Source organism: Tenrec ecaudatus, chromosome 18 (genome assembly GCF_050624435.1).
Source record: "Tenrec ecaudatus isolate mTenEca1 chromosome 18, mTenEca1.hap1, whole genome shotgun sequence".
In the NCBI taxonomy this organism is placed as follows: Eukaryota; Metazoa; Chordata; class Mammalia; order Afrosoricida; family Tenrecidae; genus Tenrec; species Tenrec ecaudatus.
Window position 1 is genome coordinate 24,372,774 of NC_134547.1, and position 23,405 is coordinate 24,396,178.

The 23,405-nt window shown below is 43.1% G+C and overlaps 1 protein-coding gene across 1 annotated transcript in view; it reads left to right on the plus strand.

Moving 5' to 3' along the window:
* Positions 1–3,453: 3,453 nt before the first annotated feature.
* Positions 3,454–23,405, plus strand: part of LOC142431678 (ninein-like protein) — a 48,141-nt gene continuing 28,189 nt past the window's right edge. Inside the window, exons 1-2 of the mRNA XM_075536686.1 lie at positions 3,454–3,565; positions 4,280–4,560. Coding sequence (XP_075392801.1) covers positions 3,509–3,565; positions 4,280–4,560 — 338 coding nt within the window. The 5' untranslated portion in view covers positions 3,454–3,508. The remainder of the gene's footprint in view (positions 3,566–4,279; positions 4,561–23,405) is intronic.

Below are 23,405 nucleotides of genomic sequence, written 5' to 3' on the forward strand. Positions count from 1 at the left end.
CCTGTGCCAGCGGCGCCTGCGCAGGACACAGGTCAAGCACTGGAAGCAGTTGGGACCTGTGTGCATAGGCGTGCATATCTGCTTAAAAGTAGATATCTCTGGCTTCAGGATCCTCTTAGTGCTGAGGTTTATGACAAATTCCACCTACAGTGTAGACTGTGTTTGATTAATCTCAGCTCCTTCAAAAGACAAGAACAAGGAGGTAACACAGCTGCCCTAGAGTTTTGTCATAGTCCTGTATAGCCAGGGGTTGGTTCTTGGATCAGTGCCCCCAACTGTGCATCAGCAGACACCGTGGCAAGTCTCTCAGCCCTGCTGCCAACGCTCTGATACACAGTGGTTTTGTGTGCTAAGTTTTGGCCACTCCCTCACCCCAGGGAGATCTGTGGACACTGACAGGCCACTCCCTCACCCCAGGGAGATCTGTGGACACTGACAGGCCACTCCCTCACCCCAGGGAGATCTGTGGACACTGACCTGTGGATCTTTGGCAGTCGAGCATTTTGCATCCTCCTCCCTCCCAGTTTTGTAGTGCTCTAAAGCTATTTATTTAATAAAATGTAAATGAATTATAGCTACAAGAGCCAACCTGGGAACCTTAAGTTTTCTCTGAATGTGGGTACAGCGTCTTTGGACCCCAACATAACCTGCTCACCTGCAAATGGCAGATTGGTGTCTTGAAATCCTGTGAGTCAACAGCCAAAGGCCATTAGACTCATTTGGGAAATGTGGGATGGAGCCTGACACAGCCAGCTGCACCACATCCAGAGATGCCAAGGGTGCTGTGACATCCATTTAAGGCATCCTACGTATTCTTCCACACAACAGACAGGTCAGCCATCCCCAGGGAAATGGACACTGTGTCCCCTCAACTACACAGAATTTATGGCCCTCAGCACGAACCACTGACCCAAAACCTGGGAGACAAGGCCCTGAAGTCTTGGGTCTGCTCGAGACTGGGGACTGCGGCACCAGATCACAGACCTAGGCTTCATGCCATCGCTAATGAAACCTAGCAGTTTCACAATGTGGCCTTTTTATGTACTGTCCTCCCATCCCTCTGATGGAAACCATTTTAGAAGCAGCACCAAGGCTCAGTTGACCCTTCCGATGTTTGTCTGCTGCTGAGAGAATAGTAAGAAGCTGGGTTGCAGTAAGCCTAGTGATGTGGACTGTCCAGCCTCACGGACCTCCTGTCAGCCCAGGTGACTGCGCAAGTTGACAGTTCTCAGTTTCCAAGGCAAAGTAATTCTTTCCAGAGGTTCTCATTCAGGTTTTTGTCTTGTCCCTTATGTCAAAGTTTGTCACCATTTTCAGGGTGACAATGAGAGTAGAGGATGACTTTGCCACGTCCCATCCTTGACACTGCAAAATGAAGACTGAGTCATGGCATAAATGCAATTCTGAGTCTCAGACCAGCTCTCTTCCAAGCCCTAGCAACACACGTAGTTCAAAGATGTGCCTTGTGTGCCTGGTGTGCGGAGTGGTGATTCAGGTCGGAAAGCGAGTCCTTGCAGTGCTCTCAAGCACCATTCCTCATTCCACACGTATGGAATGTGCCTGACTGCTTTATTTATTATTATTATTATTATTATTATTATTATTATTGTATTTTAAAATCATTTTGTTGGGAGATCTTACAAGTATAACATTCCATAGTTAAATCACATCAAACAGTGTTGTACAGTTGCTGCCACAATCTGTTTCAAAACATTTTCTTTTTCTTGAACTCCTTGATATCTGCTCCCCATTTATTCCCTCCTTTGCCCACCATACCCCGCCCCAGGAAACCTTACTTTATTTTTTTCCATATCTTGCACATCCAATATATCCACTCACATACAATTCTGTTGTTCGATCCCATTGAGTGGGGTTATTCAGTCATCAGTGCTCTCAGCTCCCTGTTATCTCCTCCCCCCTTCCCGTACCCTCAGGGAACCGTTACTCCATTTATTGTTTCTGAAGGGTTATCTATCTTAGCTTTCATGTATCAAATGATATTAAATATACGATGAACCTGCATCAAATCTGATATGATTAAAGAGGCAAAACAAATAAAAACCATAATCATAAGGGGAGGGAATATTAAGGAACTAGAGGATAATTATGTAGTTCATCAGTGCTATACCACACCCTGGATTTATCATCCCTTCCTGTGTCCCTTCTGAGCGTGACTGTCCAATTACCAGAGGGGCTGTGATTTCTGGGTCTCTACTACATCCATGCCCCTTCACATCAATTTGGTTGCTTATCTTTTGAACTTCTGATACCATTTCTCCTCAACACCTCATGATCACACAGGCTGGTGTGCTTCCTTGTGGGCTGTTTCTTACCTGCTAGTTGGGCACGTATTTAACTGCAAAGCATCTAAGACCCCATATGCTATTAATAACCAGGCACCATCAGCTTTTTTCAACCACATTTGCTTATGCACCCATTTTGGCTTCAGCAATCATCTGACCAGTTTATCGAGCAACACACAGACTTACTGCCATCAAGTTGATGCCAACTCATAATGACCCTATAGGACATGGGAGACCTGCCCCTGTGGGTTTCTGAGACTGTAACTCTTGATGGTGGTTTCAAACTGCTGACATTTCAGATCACAGTCCAATGCATAAACACCATGCCACCAGAGCTCCTACATATCCTGAAACCCAGCATTATTTGTGTGATATAATAATGTGGAGGAGGAGGAGGCCAATTTGAAGTCTTTAGCTAATAAACAGGCCATGAGGTGTGTCTGGCCACCTTCACACACAGTGAGGCTCATTCCCAGGCATCACACTGCCCAGAGGCATGTGTCACCAGGTCACCCCACTTCTTCCATCTCCCCACCTCCTCTATGATCCTGGCATCACCAGGGAATAAACTTGAAGTGAAGTACAAGGGGGCCTTACATTCATGGACAATTCCATTATCTTTTTCTTCCGTGTTCTGGAGGTTTTTTGAAGTCCCTTCACACGATATCACTGCCACTTTGTAGGAACTTGAAGGGTGTGATGGGCTGCAGGAGCCTCCTGAGCAATCTGTTCTGGTGAAAGTGTGAAATGGTTCTAAATGAGTGTTTCCTAACGTGGACAATGCTGCCCCCTGGGGGGCACTGGAATAATCCGTGGGAGCTGCCAAAGCAAATAACCTACACCCTATCCTGGATTAGGGATGGGCTATTGTATAAACGTTAATTGCCAGAGGGTTGCTGGGTAACTATTTTTCTGAAAATTGGACAGCTGACCAAATAAGTTTGAGATCCTTTATTCTACATGGATACAACATAGCAGATCACCAGTGATGCGTGCTGTTGTACGCCAGTGCGGCAGGACTCCACCATCACTGCCTTTCCCTTGAAAAAGCACATGTAGAATCTGTGCTTTGTTGTCCCTTGGGAATAGGAAAGCTGTAAGAAACCTGTAATGTCCTCACTGAGCTAAGCTGAGATTTCCTCTTCTTCGCAGGCTTTTTCACATGCGTTACAGCTCCTACTCCAGTGAGCCTCGAAACGGAACTCATGATGGAGCAGGTGAAAGAACGTTACCAAGACGTCAAGAGCCAGCTGGAGACGAAGGTAAGTGTGAGGGGTGCCCGAGGGGGAGCCTGGGGCTTCCTTTTGTGCACAGAGAGCCGTGCTTAGTGCTGACCCTTCTCCAGGCAGCTGCCTTGGATTTCTCTGGTTGGTGAGCGGGGGCACTAAGAAGACAGTTTGAGGGAAATACAAGCAGAAATGACTGTCAGTGCCTGGCCCAAAGTCGCTGGGGGCTGGCATGCTGAGTGCAGCCCTGCCAACTGCTGTGCGGGAATTCACACCACCTACCTCATTCTTAGCATAACTTATCCTTGGCTTTGCCTCTCCTGGGATGCTGCATAGTTTCTCAGCCAGGATTACCCTGGCTGACAAGGTCTTCTCAGATGAAGTTAGCTCCTGCCTCTCCTTAAATGGTGACTAAGAGAATGTCCGCACACAGTTGCCATGTGCCGCGTTCATTCTACTTTCAGGACTCAGAGAGCCAGCCACCCTGTTTCCACCGGGACCTCTGAGCTCCTGGGTGCAAGTTACTTACCTAAACGGAGCTTGCCAGCCAATGGCCAGACAATATCTTCTCCCACGGGAGGTTATCCAACTGGTCCAGACAAGGCTGTGCCTACATCTTGAGCACTGAGTCTTGGGGATGTCACCGCTGCCTTTTCATCCCTGACTTCTGCAGGCCTCAGCTCCTTGGCATGCCCGACAACCTTGCTGTTTCCATGTCATATTGTCAGGGGCTAATGTTTCTCTTTCCAGGTAAACTACAAGCAGGAAATTGAACTAATGAAGAAAAACTTTGAGAAGGAGAAAAGGGAAATGGAGCTTATGTTCAAAAGTGAAGTCAGCATGCTAGAGAGCCAGAGAGCAGACCTGGAGGCGCTCCATGCACAGTCTCAGGATGCCCTTTGCAGCCTGCAGGGGCAGCTGTGGGAGATAAGGAGTGGGGGCCCACATTGCCCCAAGGAGTTGGCCACCTTAGCTCAGTGGCCAGACGAGAAGCTACGCCTGAGACACCAGCACGGACTACCACAAATCAGGTCTGCTGCCCTGTTTTCTTCTGGGTCCTCCTTCAGTCTGAAGTTCTTCCCAAAAACCCACATTAGATATTTAATTCAGGAAATGACTCAACTGCAGTGCATGCTAAGTGGGTAGTTTTTCTCTGGCCACAGAGAGGAAGGTAGGAAAAAATAGGGCTTTGTATGAGTTGTTTTAACTTAAATTAGAAATATATATATTAAAACTTAAGTTATGAAGTAATTTAGTTTGTAGACTACTTTTAACACATTCATATTTATTTTCTGCCTCAGACTTCTCTGTAGCAAAGGAACAAAGTAGCAAAGCATCTTCCTTATTTAATGTCATGTTCTAATTTTCCAGTGCACGCGGTAGCATGTGGGCAAATGGAGAAAAAGGCTAAAAGCTCCTTTGCAATAGGGAGGCCAGTTATCTGCGAAGGTAGCTTTTCAAAGCTGTCCTAAGCGAAAGGAGCCCTGCTGGGGCTTTGGGTTAGCATCAGGCTGCTAACTACAAGATTGGTGATTCCAACCTCCCAACTGCTTTGTGAGAGAAAAACAGACTTGCTCCTCCAAGAAGAGGGACCATCTGAGAGCCTCGGCAGCAGTTTGCTCCATCCTGCAGAGCATAGGAGTTAGAATCGGTTTCCTGGCAGCGAGTTGCTGTGTCATCACAAAGAAAAGCAATGAAAGATTTCTTTGGAAAACTGAGCGTATCAAGTAGGTTTCACTTAGTGGAATGATAACTGGTTGCTGCCAGCCCATGCCTATTTATCATGACCTCACTCTCCCACAGAGAATCTTGGCCCTCGCCAACTTGGACACCAAGCGGGCTAGAGCCCTGCTGACCAGACCTGCAAAGCCTCCTTGGGAAGCATTCTTAGCTGGGAACATGGCTCGGGTTAGAAGTGGCACTACGATGACCACAGTGGACCAAGCCATCTCCCGTGTCCTGTGACCTGGGGAGGTTGATGATCCCAGAGCCAGTCTGCCTTTCTGTCATGGTGCAAGGAAATTGAGGCAGCTTGAGTATGGGCGGTAAAGAAAATCCTGGACTACTGAATTGTACCCTCTTCTGTACCCTGCCTTTCTGTTCCCCAAAAGATGACCACACAGTGGCCTCAGACCTGGGCGTTGCAATAACACATACTGCCCGCTAGGATGATCCAGAGCTTCCTCCTGAGAATTTTGCTTCATAGTATCTGAACCTGTGAACTGTCTGGTAAAGGGCGGGCTACTGTCCAGAACACCTTATAGACCATTGCCACTATTCCCAAGCCCTCTCAGGTTCTAAGAAGCAGCAAAGGGACATGTCTGGTCCCAGGAGTTTCCTTAACTGGCTGGAAGGCTGCTCCCACCCCCATTCCCACCCCATGTCATGATTGTGAGTCGAGCCATATTGCATGACTCTGATGAGCTGAGTTACTCTTGTTCTCCCAGGCTGACTGCTCTCAGCTGGGCCTCACTCCACTGCAGTGTTATTTTCCTGGGGCTTCTAAAGGCCTCTTTCCTAGATGTTTAAAATACTTTTTAGAGTAATTTCGACTAAAGGTACTTTTTTTTTATTCACTAAACTTTAGGCCAGTACTGCCCAATACAGCTTTCTGTAGTGACAGACATATCTTGTGTTTGCCTGCCCATTACAGGAGCCACTGGCCACATGGGGTCACTGAAAGTGACTGATGTGACCAAGAATCTGAGCTTTGATTTTATTCCATTTTAATCCGTCTAAATGTAAATTTAGTCCCATTTGACAAGTCGTGTCTGCTGCATTATCAACTAGATCTTGTGCATGCACTCTCTGAGCGCAGCTGGCACGAGTAGCGAGGAGTTGTGCACTTAGAACGTGCGCTTGGGCAGGCCTTTCTAACCCTGTGATACATGTGACATTCGTGTTTCTGAGCCAGGTCCATGTGAAAGTTTCTGTAGAAAGGGGGCAAAGGCTGAACTGAGCCAGAAACTCCTGTGAATGGAAGCAGCGCACTTGTTACAGCAATGGGACTGTAAAAAGAAAAAGATGCTTCAGAGGCAACTGCAGCTAGTGACAGACATGGGAGCCCAGCTGGACTTGGACAAGGGATAGAGAAGAGAGGCAGAAGGAGATGCTAGCCCAGTGCAAGAAGCAGCAATGCAAGTTGGGTGGGGGGTGGAGGGTGGAGGGTGGCAGGGAGGGCTGATGAGTAAAGAGCAAGCTAAAATTTGCAAAGTGTTTGCACTTGACAAGTTAGAAACCACATATAGGAAGCAATTAAAAGGGCTTTCCCTGGAGGCAGAGGGGCTGAAAGCCTTCTTGAAGGAGGGAAAGGCAACTGCCTCCAGGCCTGCTGAGGTCCACAGAAGTCAGAAAGGAGACGGGACCAGCAGGGTCAGAACGTGGAGAGGCTGAGTTCCTGCGTATGCCAGGGAGGCATCTCACTGCAGATCCTGTCCAGAGCCCGGTCCCGAGAGCAGCCCCACAGCCCAGAGGACCCTCTGCATAGCTCACTATCAGGGCCATCCCATCTTGGTGAATGATATAGAGGTGGCTCCTGCTCCTTTAGAGACATGGGTGATGTATGCTATCCCCTAGAGGGGCAAGGCCCATGTTCCTGGAGAAACCCGTACCTTTGGCTAGCAGCCTTGCTGGTCAGAAGCAAAGATCATCTGAGCAGCAGGAGTCCAAAGCCACAGAGCAGCCCTTACTGGACATGGCTGGACACAAGCTGCCCCTCTAGGAGCCTCTGTGTCTTGGAAGGTGAGCATGGGGTAGGGACCACTAGGACAGGACAGCAGAAATTAGAAGCTGCTGTACCGATAACAGAAGGTAGAAACTGTGCTGGAGAGAGAAAAGAATGACATGAAAACCAGGCTCCTACAGCTGGAAGATAAGCTTCTGGCTAGGGAGAAAGAAGCAGACTCGAGAGAGAATAACAGGTTTGCCCTCTATCCATTCTTAAACAAGTGGAACTGAGTCATCTCAGTCCCTGATGACTTGATTGCATAACCCCCTTTCCTCCTAGCAGGCTGGTAGACTCGGCACCAGGAGAATACCACGTAGCCCAGGTGTGCCCAAGCTTACAAGCCCAGTCTGGCCTGTACTCGGGCCGTGGTGTTGCTAGGTGCTGTGTGAATGCGAAAAGAGAAATTTTCCATACAGAAACCCCCAGAACTTCACCAAGAGGACTGCTGTGGCTTAGACTCAGGTTTTCACTATCTCTGTCGGCAGGAAATCTGTGCTTGTCTCACGGGGCCCACGAAAGACTGCCCTGAACCCCATTTCATTCCTTTGGGGTCTCTGAAGGTCTCTGCCTGCCAGCTCCAAGCACCTTCCTTTAGTCCCACTGTGTGTATTTATTGAAAGTGTCCTTGGCGCAGATCTACTGCTTCGTGAATTCTGTGAGAGCCCCAAGAACTGACTGGGACACTCGGATGTTGGCCGCAGAAGCCAATGCCTTCTAGAGAAAGCTGAGCTGAGAGGGAGTTCTTAATTCCACCAGCTGGGCAGGCTGCTTGAAAGGCCACAGGTGGAACTGGCCTTCTCGCTTGAGGACTTTGGCTGGCAAATGCTCTATCTCAAAAGCCTGGGATATAGGAAGGCCTTTCCCAATATTTTCCATAGATGGACCCATGTCCCTGAGTGGCTTAAAACAACACAGATTTAATATCTTACAGTTCTAGACGCTACAGGTCAGAAATAGGTTAAAATTTAGCTAATTTCTTGACAGCTTAGTTGCATGTTAGCTAGAACTGAGAGCTAAATTGTACTCTAATCGAGGTGTCATCAGGGTTGTGCCCCTTCCAAGGGGTTCTAAGGAGAACCCATGTACTTACTTTTTCCACCTTCTAGTGGCCACTCACATTTCTTGACTCGTGGCCTCTTGCACTTTTCAAAGCATCCAATGGCTGGCTGAATCTAAGGCTGTGCCTCTTCTGCCTCTTTTATTTAAAAGGACCCTAGTCTGTACAATAGGCCCACTAGAATAGTCCAGAATAATCTCATTATCTCACAGTCAGCTGATCAGCAGACTTAATTTCATCTTCAACTGTAATTCCCCTTAGCCATGTAACATAATATTCACAATCGGGAATTAGAACATGAATAATGTTTTACCAACTGCCATCGAGTTAATTCTGACTCATATCCACCCCAAAGGGCAGAGTAAAACTGATCCCTAGGGTTTGTGAGGCTATAAATCTTGATAGAAGCAGAAAGCCCCATCGTTCTCCTTTAGAGCAGTGAGTGGGTGGGTCTTTTAGCTGCTGGCTTTCCAGTTAGCAACCTAGAGTGAAATGCAGATGAATACAATACCAACTGCACCACCATGGCTTCCCAGAACAGTCTTTAGGAGGTCATTAATCTGCCAACCACAGCAGTGATCTGGATGTTTTTTATCTCTGATACATTCATGATCACATATCTTTGGTGTATTTAGGTGTGTATTTTTTAAAATATTCTAATGTTATATGCAATAAAAAGTGTACTGCTATGATTTTATAAAAAATTGATCAGATCGTTTTACCAGCACCCAACACAAGAAATAGAACCCTCCTGGATTCCCCACACATAGCCAGTATCCTGACTTCTAACTCCTTAATTTTGCCTGTTTTTGCACTTTATATAAAAGAAGCATACCATCCGTCCTTTCTTACCATATGTTGTTTGTGAGATTCTTCCATATTGTTGCTTAGAGCTATAGTTATTTCATTTGCACTTTATTTTTCATTCTCTTGCCTGCATTTTTCTACTGCTATGAAAGTTCTTTTACATGTCTTCTGGGTCAATGCAATATGTTTGTATGGAATGGAATTTTTTAGATTTTAAGATATAATAATGTTTACCTTTTTATTGACATAAGAAACAATGTGTCTTGTGCAAAACTCAACTACAACTCTTTTTTTAATGAAGTTTTTATTGTGAATTACGGTTTACAGAGCAGATCATACTTTAACACTCTGCAATTCATACATATTTTGATGCCATTCATTCATTCCAGTCCCCTTAATGTGCCCTCCCTTAGTCCACGACTTCCCTGTTTTCTATGTCCTTTTTTCCTCCTTTCCTAGCCTTCTGTCTTTGGGTGAATGCTCCTCATCTCATTTTAACGGTTGACTTTTCTAACACAGTAGTGAGTTGAAGTCCAGACCCAAGGGAGCACGGTCTTAGGGGCCCTACCAGACGCTGTCTGACCAGTAAGCCTGGTTTCTTTTAGGATTTCGATTGACAGGTTCTTCTTCTCTTTCCAGGACTCTCTAGTGTGATTTTATGCAGAGCTGGTGGTGGTGGTGCCAGGTATCACCCCGTTCTTCTGGGCCCAGGATTGTGGAGACCGGTGTTCTCACTGTCCCTTCGACTAAGTGTTTTCCCTGTGTCTGTTTAACTGCCACCCCGCTGCTCTGCTCTGGACAGGGAGAGATCAGTCCTTGCACCCTAGACGGCTGCTCAGAGACCTTTAAGACCGCTGCTACTTACCAGATTAGAATGTAGAGCACTGTCTTTGTGAACTATGATATGCTAATGGATCATTTTGTCCCCTGCAACTATTGTGATACCACTCCCCCAAAGCCCAGTACCTTATTCCTTCAGAGTATCTGCTTATATTTAAGAAGTTGTCATAATTTTGTCCTCTGTTCGCCCCACCACATTCATGGATATATTTGCAGTAAAAGTAAATATACAAATACTCTCTTTTAAACACACACACACACACACACACACACACATATACATATATATATATATATATGTTTGTAAAAGTCTCCTATCTGTTCAGCCTGTGTGTATGTCCAAGTACTCACTTGTAGATTCCCCAATCCCCCACTGTTGTAGGACTTTGAATCTAACAGTGTTTGCGTCTGTAGTTTCTCACTCTTGCAAACTTCCGGTGTACTCGCCTGCCTGACTCCATCGTTTCTCCTGTGTGTTGCATTCCCCTCCGCCCAGGCTATCACTTGCCTGTGTTCTAGCCGCGCCTCCCCCCCCCTCCTTTCCATCCTCTGCAACCATCAAAGAATGTTTTTATTTCCATAAGAAAACTTACTGTTGATTTTTATAGTGGTGGTCTCATACGATATCTGTCCTTTTTGTTTTTGACTAATTCCACTCGGCGTACTGTCCTCCGTGTCCATCCCTCTGTGAGGGCTTTGCAGGTGCATCGTTATTCTTCGACGTTGCATAGCATTTCATTGTGTGTTTATTGCACCCAAGTTTGTTCATCCATTCTTCCACTGCAGGGCATTTAGATTGTTCCTGTTTTTTGCTATTGTGAATAATGCTATGATGAACATGGGTCTGTATCTATTTATTTGTGTCATAGTTTTTATTTCTCGAAGACACATACCAAGTAGAGGGATTGATGTGTCATGGTATTTCTCTTCCCAACTTTCTCAGGGTGCACCATACTGCCTGCCACAGTGGCTGCACCATTTCCCAGTTCCTCCGGCAGTGTATGAAAGTGCCAGTCTTTCCACACCCTCACCATCATTTGTTGTTATCTGTTGTTGTTTTTTTAACCTTCCAGTTAATTTGGGGGGTGAGGTCGTATCTCATTTTGATGTGTATTTCTCTAATGGCTAATGATTAAGAGCATTTCTTCATATATTTTTGCCCCCCTGAATGTCTTCTTTGGTGAAGGATCTGTTCGCATCCTTTGACCATTTTTTAAATTAGATTGCCTATCTCTTTCTGTTGAGATACTCAATTTTCTGTAAATTTTAGAGATGAGTCTCTTGTCCAGTATGTCATTGTCCAATATGAAATTCCACAGCCTTTGGCTGCTCTTTTGACTCTTGGTGGAATCTCTTGACACACACAATTGTCTACGTTTTCGGAGCCCCTAGTCATCCATTGTCTTCTGCTCTGAGTGTGTTCTCCATTACTTCTGTGAGGGCAGTTACATACTTGGCTTCACATAGTCTCTTAATTGTTCAGCAGATAGGATGAGCAATCTTCAGTGTATCTGCGCTCCAAGCAGCCAAAAGTAGAATTCCACCTAACACAGTGTACACACCTAGAATCAGTCTGTTTCCCATACTAGAGCCAGAGTGACCATTTCAAATTTCATGTCCCATTTATTTGACAGCCCTACTCTAAACCCTTTGCTGCTTTTAAAGTTCCCATGACTTCTTTTTCTCTATTTTTCCCTTAGTGCCCCATGAAATCAAATGAAGTCAGATGAGACATACTTGTGCTTGATACTAGAACATAATGCATAAGATAAGCATGGCAAGGTTAGATAGTACCTTGATTACTTAGATAGGGAAAATTAGAATCTAACAAGAGGCCAGACAAAGACGTAGTTGGGGGGATAAATATCGACATGTGTTCAGGACAGAAAGTATGGGTTCAAAGCTCATTAGGGATTTTTTTTGTTGGTAAAAACACTTGCCTGTCATAAATCACTTGTGTTGTCTTGGCAGAGATTCTTTAAGAATTGTTTGTCAGGAAATAATGTGGCCCAGGGTAGCCTTGGTCATGGAGTAGATAGTGACACCTGCCTTTCTCTGCTGAGGTATTCACTGTGCATCAGGCCGCTCCATAAATCAATATGTGTTTCTTCCTCAGTTTTTCCTTCAGTGATGACCTTGGAGTATAGCAGGTGACAGTCTCACTAAAGAGGAAAATGTGTGCATATATTTTAAGCTCTGGTCATTCTTGTTTCTTAGATCCCTGCCGGGATTCACTAGCAGGGAATAGCTTTTGGAATGCCCCAAGGTCTCACATTCAGTATTACGCATTGATACCAACCATGGGCACATGGTTCCCAACTTACTTCTGATTGTCAATTGTGCTTGCAGAGCCGAGCTACAGAGGCTTTCTGAAGAAAACACATCGTTGACAAATGAATTGGGAAGGATTCAGCAAGAACTTAAAGTTGCAGAAAGAACAAATGATGTACAGAGGTAAAGGCTTGTCCAGGTTCAACTTAGGACCTTTGAGCTTGTGACCCAGTTTTCACATAGCAGAATGAGTGGTTTCCTCTCAGTAAAGTGAGTGTAGAAGTTACTGAGATAGAAAGTGGGGCGTATTCTCAAATCAACCTCACTTTCCAGAAAGCCAAGAGTGGATGAACCTAATTGGTCTCTGACCATGACATGACACATATGTAAAGGGCCCTGGCCTACCTCCACATGCAGGCAGCCCCTCTCATACCTGAATGCCTGGTCTCAGACGTAAAAGGTAGAACACGTATGTATGTGGCAGCATTGCCCACCCCACAGTGAGCAGCTGCTACACCCATCCTTCTTACCTCTGCCATCGTGGCATACCACCTTATTCCCTGTATGAAAGTACTCCGCATCACACCTGATGGTGAGGACAGGTGGACATAGTTTAGTACAGTGAAATGATCCTAGGGCCTTCCTAGACAAATACAATATCTATGTTCATGACTCAGTAATAATTTCAGGTGGACTTTTCACCACGGTTTATATTTGTATGTAGATACCGGCATTAGGGGTAGGTCTGGGCCCTAGGACACTGAGGCAGGAACAAGGGACAGGGAGTGGAGTGCTAACACTGGTCAGTGAGTTTTCACTGCTGTAGCCATATCCAAGGGCAGTCTGCCTTTTGATTTTTCTTCCAAATAAGAAGTTCAAGATAAAGTCAACTCTGACCTGCTGCGAGCATGGAGCATAGTTGATGGAGTAGCCATGACGGTCAGAATATGGATGGCAGGGGAAGGGACCAGCGGGGATTTGCATCATTACAGTTCTGAAATCCAGGAGGTCTTCCCTTGAAACCATTTTCTCCTAAGTTTACTACCAGACTCCATTCCCAGCAGATCGCAGTGAGGGTAAGATGGTTTGTGTTTGTGTTGCTGGGTGGCTAGTTCCATACTTTGCTAAATCCGTAGTAATTTGCTTGACTAAGGATTGCCACGGAGAATGCTCCTTTTGTACAATCTGGCAAAATCTTGCAAGCGAAAACTAAACCCACTCTCATTGAGTCTGTAGAGGGTTTCTAAGACTGAATCGTTAAGGGGTGTGGGAGGCTATACCATTGACCTTGGCAGTTACCAGCACAAACCAAGGTGACACCTGGCTTTGGTTTCACCGTCCCTGCTGAAAATTTTCATTTCCGCCTCAAAAAGAGTCACCTGACGAATCCCATCTGACCCTAGACCAAGGATGGGACCAGCCTTGTTCTCATGTAAAATGCATTGGAAAGGGGATTATTGGAGATGCAGTTAGTTTAAAATTTGGCACCTTGTCTTTTGATCTCTCTTAAGTTCCATTTTTAATTTGTTCCAGTTTTTAATACTTTCTGCTTTCTTTTCTAAAGGTTCTTGTCTGTTTTACTTTGTTATTGTTAGTTGTTTCTGTTGTTTTCAAAGTATGTTTTCCTATAGATGAAGTCCAGAATAGGTGCATCTATACAGACCCTAACTGGATTAATGGTTCTTTGGGAGTTTCACACAGTTGGTTAGAAGGAAATGGGAAGCTAATAACGACGAGTACAAGAATGAAGAAAATGTTCCAAAACTGATTGTGGTGATGATTATACAATCTTGATATGATTGAACTATTGAATTGTATATATGTGAATTATGTATCAATAGAACTTTTTTAAAAATTAAAGAATCGCCTGAGAACTTTGCTAAAATATTGATTGTGATTCATTATATTTAGGTCAAAAATTCAAATTATCAACAGGGGTTGGAACTGTAATGAATCGGTTTGAAGTCCTAAGGGTAAACTTTCCTAAATTCTTCTGGCTTTAGGAGCTTGGGATCAAGATTGAACCATCACCACTATTATCAATCATAGCAGTAGCAGTAGTGTAGAGGGATCTGGGCCGTAGAATATGAGGGGAGGTAGGGGTGGGCCTTTTTGTCCAAGCCATGGTGGACTGTTACTAGAAGAAGAAAACTCATTAATTGGCAATGATATTGTTAATTTTGCTTTTTCAACAGGAAAGAAATTGATATTTTAAAGAAAGAGAAATATCAGGCCTGCCTTGAAATGGAAATGATCAACAGTCAGGTTTAGTATTACCACCTGATGTGAAGCTAATGAACTTTTCTTTCTCTCTTTCTTTCTTTCTTTAAAAACTATTTTCGAATATTATAGAGGACTTTGTTCCTCAACGATTTCAGAATGCAGTAACTACCTCCCTTGTCAAAAATCAGAAAGTTCGTGTGGATACATTACTGCCGTCAGGGACACCCCATTTTGGTGCTGCCAGCCATCCTGATAATTCTTAGAATCACATGTGGCATTTATATCATGTCTTCTTGTCTCTTTCTCTCGGTCTATTCTTTATTTTGGAGACCATGGCACTTTTGAATATTACATGCAATTGTTTTGTTCCGTGTCTTGAAGTTTGGGTTTGTCTAGTCATTGATAATAATTAGATTGAGATGAGGCTTCTTTGGCAGAAGTACAAGAGTAAGAGTTGTGCAGTCATCAGCACCATCAATGTCAGAACTCTTCCTTCTTCCACTCATTGTTAGCTTCCCACTTCCCGCATCCTCCCTGCCATGCCCCTAGCCAACTATCACTCCAGTTACTGTCTCTAGAGATTTACATAGCCTGGATTTCATACACAGAAAATCACACAAAGCACAAACAATGACAAAGCAAAACAGAGAAAAACCTCAGCCAAAAGAAAATATAAAATGTTAGAAACTGCCACCAGTTAGAACCTCCTTGGGAATTCAGCCAGTCTCAGCCAGAATCTTAACAGTGAGACACACTTTCACATAAACTAACAAGTACTAGCAGGCCCCTTAAAATCCCCTTTTTTAATTTATCAGAAAACCACTATAACCAGAACACCACTTACGATTATTTCTGTCACCTAAATCCTACTCATGTATTCCTATCTCCTATTCCTTCTACCCAGTCAGCTCTATCATTTCTTCCTCATCTCAACAGAATACAGTTTCCAGCCCCTATCTGAACTTTCTCCACTAACCCAAAGAGCAAGTCCTGTCCCTCCCTCCTCCACCTACTCACACACAATCCAGAACCTTACATACCATCTACAGTTGGATCACTATGCCATGCAAACAACAGTCAGCAGTAGTAACCACAAAAAAATCAAGATAAACAAAAGTCAACAACTGAAGATTACGCAACTTCATTGGAATACACAGAAAGTGAAGACCTTAAATTACCAGAAAGAGAATACAGGTGAATGATGTTTGTGACCATACAAGAGATTTGGGGATCAATTCTGACAAAAGGAAGAAAGTGTGATACTAAAAACCTCACACCCCAAAGAAACCAAGAAACAAAACAATGAGATAACAGAATTAAAAAACATTGTATGAGAACTGAGCAATACCGGTGTTCATCGCAACACAGTTTACAATTGCAAGGAGTTGGAAACAACCCAAACCATCAACAGATGAATGGATTAAAAACCTATGGTACAGATGTGCTTTACATAATTGATGTATGTATGGATTGTGCTAAGAGTTGTATGAGCCTCTAATAAAATGATTTAAATAAAAACTATGGTACATACATACACTGGAGTACTACACATCACTAAAAAGCAGTGATGAATGCATGAAGCACCTTGCCACATGGGAAAAACTGGAGAAAATGATGCTAAACAAAGTAAGCCAAGCACAAAACACAAATACAACATGAGTCCGCTGAGGTAAACTTAAAAAAAATGCAAAAGAGACATAAGGAAAAAGCTACTGTATACAAACATTCCTGGGGTGAGGTCCAGGTAGTATGGCAGGGGCCAGACCAAATCCAGGGATACATATGGTAGACAATTAAAAAGGTTGGGGGGTGGGGGGGAAGAAAATGAAATAAATGGGTAGCTGGGGAACAGGGAACTAACCCATCCAAGGGGAGGGTCTTGTTCATATCGTCGCCGGGAAAGAAGGACCAGACTTCTACCCCATGCTCCAAGATGTGAATGCAACATACTGGCATGAAGCAAGGAACCAGTAGAGAGGTCTGAGGGGTTGGCCCCAATCCCAACTACATGGACAGCAGCCCTTGCCCCCAGAAGAAAGTACTTCAGAGGATAGCATTGAAGCTACAGCTCCGAGAGAGGGACATGTCTGATCAGAGCAAATCGAAGCAAATGAAGGGGGAGGAAGAGAGACTGGAGCACATCCTGGCCCACCAAGCCTTAAGGACAATATCCCCACTAAGAACAGCCAATGCACAGAGAGGACCATATGGCTGGTCCCACTATGAGACAGGACATCCCCCACTGACCCATAGCCCTATAGGGGACAACACTGGAGACACAGTGTGGGAATTAGACCGATCTGACCCCACCACACTGAGGCAAAGCATGAAGGGCATGCAACAGAACAGCAAGGGGAGCAGAGCAAGGAAGTCCCGAGGCATTATCAAAAATAGACTTTGGGTTCAGAGCATGGCACCCCATCAGGCTCAATCAGCAAACACTCGCAAATGTCAACAAACAGACCTTGAACTATTGACAGGCTTTTCTTTTTTGTGTCATTTGTTTTTTGGTGGTGTTGTTTTGTTTTCTTTTGTTGCTTTGTTTTGTTCTGTCTTGTTTTTGTGTATATTATTATCTCTGCAGGTCTATCTAGATAAAATAGGTGGGATAAACAATCTGGAGGAGAAAACAATGGGACTGACAGTTCCGGGGGGACATGAGAGAGGGGAAGGTTGGGGAAAAGAAGTGGTTAACAAACAAGGGACAAGAGAACAACAAGTGATCCAAAATCAGTGGTGAGGAGCATGTAAGAGGCCTGGTAGGGCTTGATCATGGGTAATGTAACCGAGAGGAATTACTGAAACCCTAATGAAGGCTGAACATGAACAAGAGCAAAGTAAAAGGAAATAGAGGAAAGAACTGCAAGGCACATAGCATTTATAGAGCTCTAAATATAGGCATGTACATATGTAAATATATTTATATATGATGATGGAGAAATAGAACTATGCATATATTTATAGGTTTAGTATTAAAGTAGCAGATGGACATTTGGCCCCTACTCAAGTACTCTCTCAATGTAAGAACACTTGTTCTATTAAACTGGCATTCCATGATGCTCACCTTCCAGACACAATCACTGAAGGCAAATGTGGTGAAGAAAGTCAATGGTGTCGGCTATCAAAAGATATAGCATCTAGAGTCTTAAAGGTTTGAAGGTAAACAAGTGGCTTTCTAGGCCAACCAAAGCCCACATGGAAGAAGCACACCAGCCTGTGTGATCATGAAGTGTCAAAGGGATCAGGTATCAGGCATCAAAGAACAAAAAATAATATCATTGTGAATGAGGGGAGTGCAGATTGGGGACCCAAAGCCCATCTGTAGGCAACTGGACACCCCCTTACAGAAGGGTCACGGGGAGGAGATGGGCCAGTCAGGGTGCAGTGTAGCAATGATGAACATACAACTTTCCTCTGTTTCTTAAATGTTTCCTCCCCACCACTATCATGATCCCAATTCTATCTTACAAATCTGGCTAGACCGGAGGATGTACACTGGTACAGATAGGAACTGAAAACACAGGGAATCCAGGATAGATGAACCCTTCAGGACCAGTGGTGGGAGTGGCAATACTGGGAGGGTGGAGGGAAGGTGGGGGTAGAAAGAGAGAACCAATTACAATGATCTACATATAACCCCCTCCCTGGGGGATGTACAACTGAAAAGTGGGTGAAGAGAGACGTTGAACAGTGTAAGACATGACTAATAATAATTTATAAATTATTAAGTGTTCATGAGAAAGGGGGGCAGGGAGGGAGGGTAAAAAATGAGCTCATACCAAGGACTCAAGTAGAAAGCAATGTTTTGAGAATGATGAGGGCAACAAATGTACAAATGTGCTGACACAATGGATGTATGAATGGATTGTGATAAAAGTAGTATGAGCCCCCAATAAAATAATTACCCCCAAAAAAGAACTGAACAATAGAATGGAAGAAAATGAAAATTGAATCTATGAACTTGAAGACAACCATGCAGACTTCAGCAAATGAGAGAAACAAACAAAAAAGTAAAATAATCTGAAATAAACCTGAGGATGATGTGAGAAACCATGAACAGAAGTAATGAATGTCTTGTTTGGAATACTGGAACGGGAAGAAACAAACAAATCTACATATAAATTAGTAAGAGAATTTGTGGAGGAAATTTTCCCCAGTACTATAAAGGAGGAGATAATATCCATTCAGGAGACAGAGAGAACTCCAAGGAGGTTAGACCCGGGGGGTGGGGGTAGGGGACATGTATAGGAGGGCATCAGGACATATGATAGTCAAAATATTCAACTTCAAGGAAAAGGAGAGAATCTTGAGAGCAGCTAGAGAGGGAAAAAGTCACCTTCAGAGGTAATCAGATTGGAATAAGCTCAGAGCTCTCAGCAGAAAATATGCAGGAAATAAGAAAATGGAGCAACATAGATCAAACTTTCAAAGTAAAAACCTGCCAACCAAAATCCTGTATCCAGCAAAGCGATATATCACATATAAAGAAGAAATAAAGGTATTCCCAAACAAGGAAATAGTTAGAGAATTCATAAAAACAAAACCAGCATTGCCGAAAACACTAACCATATCTCTATGGTCAGAAAATCAACAGCACAAAAACATTATGAGATCGCCACAGTCCGTGCTACTATCCAGAAGTCAACACACTAAAACAACACCCAAAACAGTAGATCTAGACGGGAAACAAGGACATGAATAGATTCCTCCCTCCCAAACACAGATAATACAATATGATAGTAACTCACCTGCATTTGGAATTAATACCAATGAAAATCAATGGGCTAAATACCCCAGTCAAAAGACAGAGTAGCAGACTGGATTAGGAAACAAGATCCATCAATCTGCTGCCTTCAAGAAACACACCTCAAACTCACAGACAAAAACAGACTGAGAGTCAAAAGATGGAGAAAAATTTACTAAACCAATGACAATGAAAGGAAGACCTCACACAAATAGAAAACTGCAAGCCAATATCTCTCATGAACATAGATTCTCAACAAAATCCTGGCCAGTAGAATTCAACAACATATCAAAATAATAATAATACTTCATGCCCAAATGGGATTCATACCACCATATAAACAAAATATAGAAGAACCAGATAATCATATTGATGGATGTAGAAAAAGCATTTGACAATATCCAACACCCATTCCTAATAAAAACAATAATTAAATATAAGGAAATTCTTCAGTATACTAAAGTCCATATCTTAATATCCAACAGCCAGTATCATACTGGATGGAGAAAAGCTGAAATCATTGCAATTGAAAATGGGAACCAGACAAAGATGCCCATTATCCCCACTTTTATTCAGCATTGTGCTAGATCCTAGCCAGAATCAAAAGGCAACAAGAGATTAAGGGAGTGCAATTGGGCAAAGAGAAATTAAGCTCTAGTTATTTGCAGATGGTATGATTTTATAGAGAGAGAAAAACCCAAGGTCTCCACAAAACCCTGTTGGAAATAATTGGAGCTTGTTTCAAATAAGCACCCATCTAAGTGAGATGTCAGTAAACTCACCTGGAAGAAGCACACGATCATCGATGATCCAAGGATTATCAATTATATAAACCAGATCTGAAGAAGGGAGTGCTGTCAGAGCTGAAATTTGTGACATTCTGGTGTTCACAAAGCTATGGCTGACAGTGGGAGCCCAAAATACATGTTCAGGTTCTCCACAGGGAATAAGCCTCCAGTGGCCCCCCTCTGACTATCACTGAGAGATAGGAATAACCTGGTTATCAGGCAGCTGGTATTGGAAAGACGATTATAGTAAATTAAAATGATAAATAGGGCTTGAATGGTTAAAATCTTGTTATTTGAGCTCCCTTTAGATACACTTTGACTTTTATCTAGTTTTTAATATTTTCTGGGATTTGCTGTTGTTTTCTAGATTAGGTCTTATCTCTGCTGTATTTTGTTATTTTGGTACCTTTCTTGATTCTCTGTTATGTATCTTTCTGTGTTTGGGGGTTTATCAAACCCAGATTGGGTGAATCTGTAGAGGTAATAACTGGAGTAAGAGTTCTTGGGGTGTATTGATGGGGAGGACAGAGGTAATGGGGAGCTGACATCACGTAGTATGAAAAGGAAGAAATTGATTATATGCAGTAATTGCACAACGCTGCTTGATCTGATAGAGCTATTGGTATGATGTCTGGATTATGCCCTAATAAAATGATCTGGGAAAAACATAAATTTAAAAAAATCAATTTTCATTTACATCAGGGCTATCACATTTTTAACAAAACTCAAGTGAATATTCCCAAATTAATTAAGTTTTCCCACAAGTTTACAGGAATGCTGCTGCTCCACATAACACAATACTTTTTAGCGTTTTAATGAAGGTCGGGAAGACCTCAAAGATGAATTCAAGGCAAGTCACCTCAGAAGGCTTTGGAGACTCTCTTTCTGGGTTTCAAAGGAATCCTCTTTATATTTTCTCAAGGATGATCACAGAGACTTCTCAGGAAGACATCTGAAGAGAATGGAAAGCTGCGCTGGGGAGGAGGAAGAAGGACAGGAAAATGTACCACGGCGTGTGTTCTGTTACGGCGCCATACCTGCTCCTCCTGGAGGGTAGCAAGGACTGTCTGACGAGCTCCTCATTGGGAACGACCCATCCACCTGACGCAGCCTTATCTGCCTTCCACACTGCTCTGTGTTCCCAAGCTCAGAGGACATTTAAAACGAACATGATTTGCATCCCTTGAACATGACAAAACTCCCATTTGACATGACATAAATTGAAGAGTGAGAATTCTTTGGGAAATGAATAGAAAGATGAAAACACTTCAGAAGCATATAGGCATAGATAAAGATATGACATGAAACAGTAGCTTCATATTTTGATAGTTTTGTTTAATTAATTAAGTTTTGTTTCTTTTTTTAATCCTTTTATTGGGGGCTCATACAACTTATCACATTCCATACATACATTCATTGTGTCAAGCACATTCATACATATGTTTCCATAATCATTTTTAACAAGTTTCTATTATACAATGCTTTTATATTTACCCTTGTGTGTGCGTATTAAACCTACAAGATAAAAATGATATGATTCTGCTCATTGCTGAACCATAGGTATTCACACCAACGTGGGAATACCTTGGAACTGTGGTTGATCTCTCCCCTGAAAACTAATTGTTGTGAGAAAAAAAGAAAGGCAATCCAACAAAAATGTAATTTGATTCTTTTAAATTGTAATTTATTGAAAGATGCTCCTGACCAGTGGTTGACAGTAACTGAAATCTCTATGGTGAAAAACTGAGAAATTTTCTAGCAACTGTTGGAACACACGGCCATTTGTGTATACACCAAGAGGACATCTGTCAGACACTCTAATTTCCTGGCCCAGTGGTACTGAGAATATCAACAACTTACTGCCAGATAGAGTTGGATATCAGGGACAGGTCAGAGGTCCTTTTGAAGAGATTCATATGCTTTAAGTTTCTTCCTCCCCCCCCCCCCTTAACACGATGTTTTAAATAACTTAGATAAAAGTGGGAGGCCTTCAGAACAGTGGTTTGAATGTTCTTAATGGTCTAGATGTATTCTCACTTCTTCTCAGGAATAAAGCAGAGTTCTCAACTTCAGCATCATTGCTGTGTGAGACTGGATAAGTCTGTATAGGGGCTGTCCTATACACTGTAGGATATTTAGTAGCATTTCTACATGTCAGTAGCCACCCCTACCTACCCCAATTATGACAATGAAAAATGCCTCCAGATGTTGCCACGTCCCACAGTGAGACAAAATTACCCCTCATTAACCACTGAAAGGATCTGCTGGGGCTTCGTTTTTGTTTTCAATCATTGTTTTACCCTTTTTTGCTCTAGAGTCAGAAATACAAGGATCAGTTATCTCAGCTCAACCATAGGATCCTTCACCTGGGTGAGGAGGCCTTTGTCCACAAGGCTCAAAATGAGAAAAATCAAGTACCCGTTCAGTTGCTGACACTGAAGATGGATCGGGCTGGTCACCAGGTGAAAGAGCAGGTGAGTGGGCAGTGCAGAGTGGGAATATGAGAGCAACAACTTAAAGATATGGAGACATACACTGCCCCACACATAGCCAGGAAGCCTGGGGGAAAAGAACATGGAATATCATAGTTTTTTATAAATCTGCTTTATTTAGAAGAGTAGCATAAAGGAATTAAATCTTAAAAAGAGAGTAAATTCCTACAACCTTTCTGAAAAGACAAGTTGAAAATATAGATAGCAAGAGCCTCAAGAATCTCATTATAAGAAGTGAAACGTCACTGTTTGCAAATAATATGATTTTATATATTGAGAATCCTAAAGGGTCCACAAGAGACTAGCTGGAAGTCATAGAGGAGTTTAGTAGAGTAGCAGTATACAAGAGTAACAATTGACTTCTTCTATACCAGGGATGGGGGTACAGAAAAAGATACCAATGAATCAGTATCCTTTGCAAAAGCTGAAATACCTGGGAATAAACTTAACCAAAAACCAAGACTTGTACGAAGAAAACTATAGAACATTACTATAAGAAGCCAACCGGGATCTACACAAATGGAAGCATATTCCGTGTTTGTGGATCAGAAGACTCAGTATTGTGAGAATGTTGATACTATCTAAAACAATCTACAAATAAAATGCATTGCCGATCCAAATTCTAACATCATTCTTCAAAGAAATGGAAACACTGATTATTAACTCCATATAAAAAGGGAAGAAACCCAGGATAAGCAAAGAACTCCCCAAGAAAAAGAACAAAGCAGGTGATCTCACATTACTTGACCCCAAAACCTACTTATACAGCCACAGTTGTCAAAACAGTCTGATACTGGTATACTGATACATGCTCCCTGTCACTAGCCACCCAGGAAATGCGAGTCAAAATGACCATAAGATCCCACCTAATGCCCATAACTAGCCCAATTAAAAAAAACCAGAATGTGAAAGGGAGGATAGGGCGGA